The sequence below is a fragment of the Octopus bimaculoides genome, chromosome 30 (genome assembly GCF_046866305.1).
Source record: "Octopus bimaculoides isolate indiv1 chromosome 30, ASM4686630v1, whole genome shotgun sequence".
NCBI lineage: Eukaryota > Metazoa > Mollusca > Cephalopoda > Octopoda > Octopodidae > Octopus > Octopus bimaculoides.
The window spans coordinates 8,769,437-8,771,936 of record NC_142957.1 but is presented as its reverse complement, the minus strand read 5'-3'; the positions used below and the strand labels follow the sequence as shown (position 1 = coordinate 8,771,936).

General features: G+C 41.0%; 1 protein-coding gene across 2 annotated transcripts in view; it reads left to right on the top strand.

Moving 5' to 3' along the window:
* The window catches only part of LOC106878192 (uncharacterized), a 16,490-nt gene that overhangs the window by 2,032 nt on the left and 11,958 nt on the right, over nt 1-2,500 (top strand). For both annotated transcript variants that reach the window (XM_089345816.1, XM_089345817.1), the window contains exon 2: nt 2,337-2,500. This exon is cut by the window's right edge and continues 87 nt beyond it. In XM_089345816.1, coding sequence (XP_089201942.1) covers nt 2,337-2,500 — 164 coding nt within the window. The remainder of the gene's footprint in view (nt 1-2,336) is intronic.

Sequence of the window (2,500 nt, the reverse complement as noted above, 5' to 3'; positions counted from 1 at the left end):
CCCACGAGAATAAGTTAAAAATCGATCTCGGCGAAATTAGGAGCTTTTGGACGTAGTAAAGAACCAAACGAAAAATTATAGCCCCTCAACTTAAGTTTTCCGAGACCCTGTCGATTCTGCCAATTCTTCGTTGTTTAAAGGCAATACACACATACACGAAGTGAGTGACAGAGAGAGAGAGAGACAACAGGTCGTAACGGCAATATGTACAGTTACATTTTTTACTTCTTTCGGTTAATTGGACTGCTGCAAGAATGAGCCACCGCTTCCAAGAATTTTAGTTGATCGAATCTACTACATTATTTTATATATATATATATATATATATATATATATATATATATATCATCATCATCATCGTTTAACGTCCGCTTTCCATGCTAGCATGGGTTGGACGATTTGACTGCGAACTGGTGCAACCGGATGGCTACACCAGGCCCCAATCTAATTTGGCAGAGTTTCTACAGCTGGATGCCCTTCCTAACGCTGACCACTCAGAGAGTGTAGTGGGTGCTTTTACGTGTCACCTGCACGAAAACGGCCACGCTCGAAATGGTGTCTTTTATGTGCCACCCGCACAAGAGCCAGTCCAGGGGCACTGGCAACGATCTCATATATATATATATATATATATATATATATATATATATATTTGTTTTGCAAGATTCTTGATCTGAAATCATGTGTTGAAACAGATATTGTTGTATTTGGGGATGGTCATGTTGCCAGTTTAGCCAATAAAAAACACACGCACTGTATATTTGGTGTTAATTTGCTTCAGCTAATATCATTAATGTAATGTAATGTAATATAAAGCTGAAGCAAATTAACACCAAATATACAGTGCGTGTGTTTTTATTGGCTAAACTGGCAATATGACCATCCCCAAATACAACAATATATATATATATATATGGTATGAGAGGTATTGGTGTCAGGAAGACCCAAAAGGTATCGGGTAAACGCTAAGTAAGTGCTATGGATAGACGATGGTTGAACTCCAGGATTGATAATGTGGATTTGGTAGACGGAAACTGAAAGAAGCCTGTCGTATATATGTATATATATGTATGCATATATGTGTGTATATGTTTGTGTGCCTGTGTTTGTCCCCCCACCCCCCAGCATCGCTTGACAACCGATGCTGGTGTGTTTACGTCCCCGTAACTTAGCAGTTCGGCAAAAAGAGAGACCGATAGAATAAGTACTAGGCTTCCAAAGAATAAGTCCTGGGGTCGATTTGCTCGACTAAAAGGCGGTGCTCCAGCATGGCCGCAGTCAAATGACTGAAACAAGTAAAAGAATATATATATATATATGACCGCTGTTATAAGTGTGTGAATCTGAGAGGGGGAATATGTTGCATAAAATCATAATTAACTGATCCTCTTGTATTTTATTTCACCGAAAACCAGGTACTTTTCAGTACACCCCCATTTATATATATATATATATATATATATATAGGCAAGCAGGCCTGGCACCAGTGACATCAGAACTCATTTCTACAGCTGAGTGAACCGGAGCAACATGAAATAAAGTGTCTTGCTCAAGAATACAACACACAGCTTGGTCTCGGAACCGAACTCACTACCTCATGATTGTGAGCCCAATGCTCTAATCACTGAGCCATGTGCATTTGTGTGTGTGTATCTGTGTTAGCCCCCACCCACCCACAGCTTGGCAACCGGTGTTGGTTTGTTTACGTCCCCATGACTTAGCAGTTCAGCGAAAAGTAACCCATGGAATAAAGACAAGCCTTGAAAAGTAAGTAGTGGGGTCAATTCATTCAACCAAAAAATTCTTCCAGGCGGTGCCCCAGCATGGCCGCAGTCTAATGACTGAAACAAGTACAAAAAAAACAATACTTATTTCTTTATTGCCCACAAGGGGCTAAACATAGAGGAGACAAATAAGGACAGACAAGGGGATTAAGTCGATTACATCGACCTCAGTGCGTAACTGGTACTTATTTAGTCGACCCTGAAAGGATGAAAGGCAAAGTCGACCTTGGCGGAATTTGAACTAAGCATTTCGCCTGGCGTGCTAACGTTTCTTATTTCTTTATTGCCCACAAGGGGCTAAACATAGAGAGGACAAACAAGGACAGACAAAGGGGTTAAGTCGATTACATTGACCCCAGTGTGTAACTGGTACTTAATTTATCGACCCCGAAAGGATGAAAGGCAAAGTCGACCTCGGCGGAATTTGAACTCAGGACGTAACGGCAGACGAAAAACCGCTAAGCATTTCGCCCGGTGTGCTAACGTTTCAGCCAGCTCGCCGCCTTTAATAATAATAACAAAAAAATAATTCTATCCTTTTTCTGTTTGCAGATGTTGCTCCAAGCCAGTGTATGCCTTTTATTATTGAAGGGTGCCAAGTCGGTCTGATTCCGAAGAGTTTCTGGAAACATCTGGAGACCTATTCCGATGTCTTCTACCTGGAATCGACAGAAAAACATGGTGACTGTATTCATCTTCACCATTTCTCTTCCGTT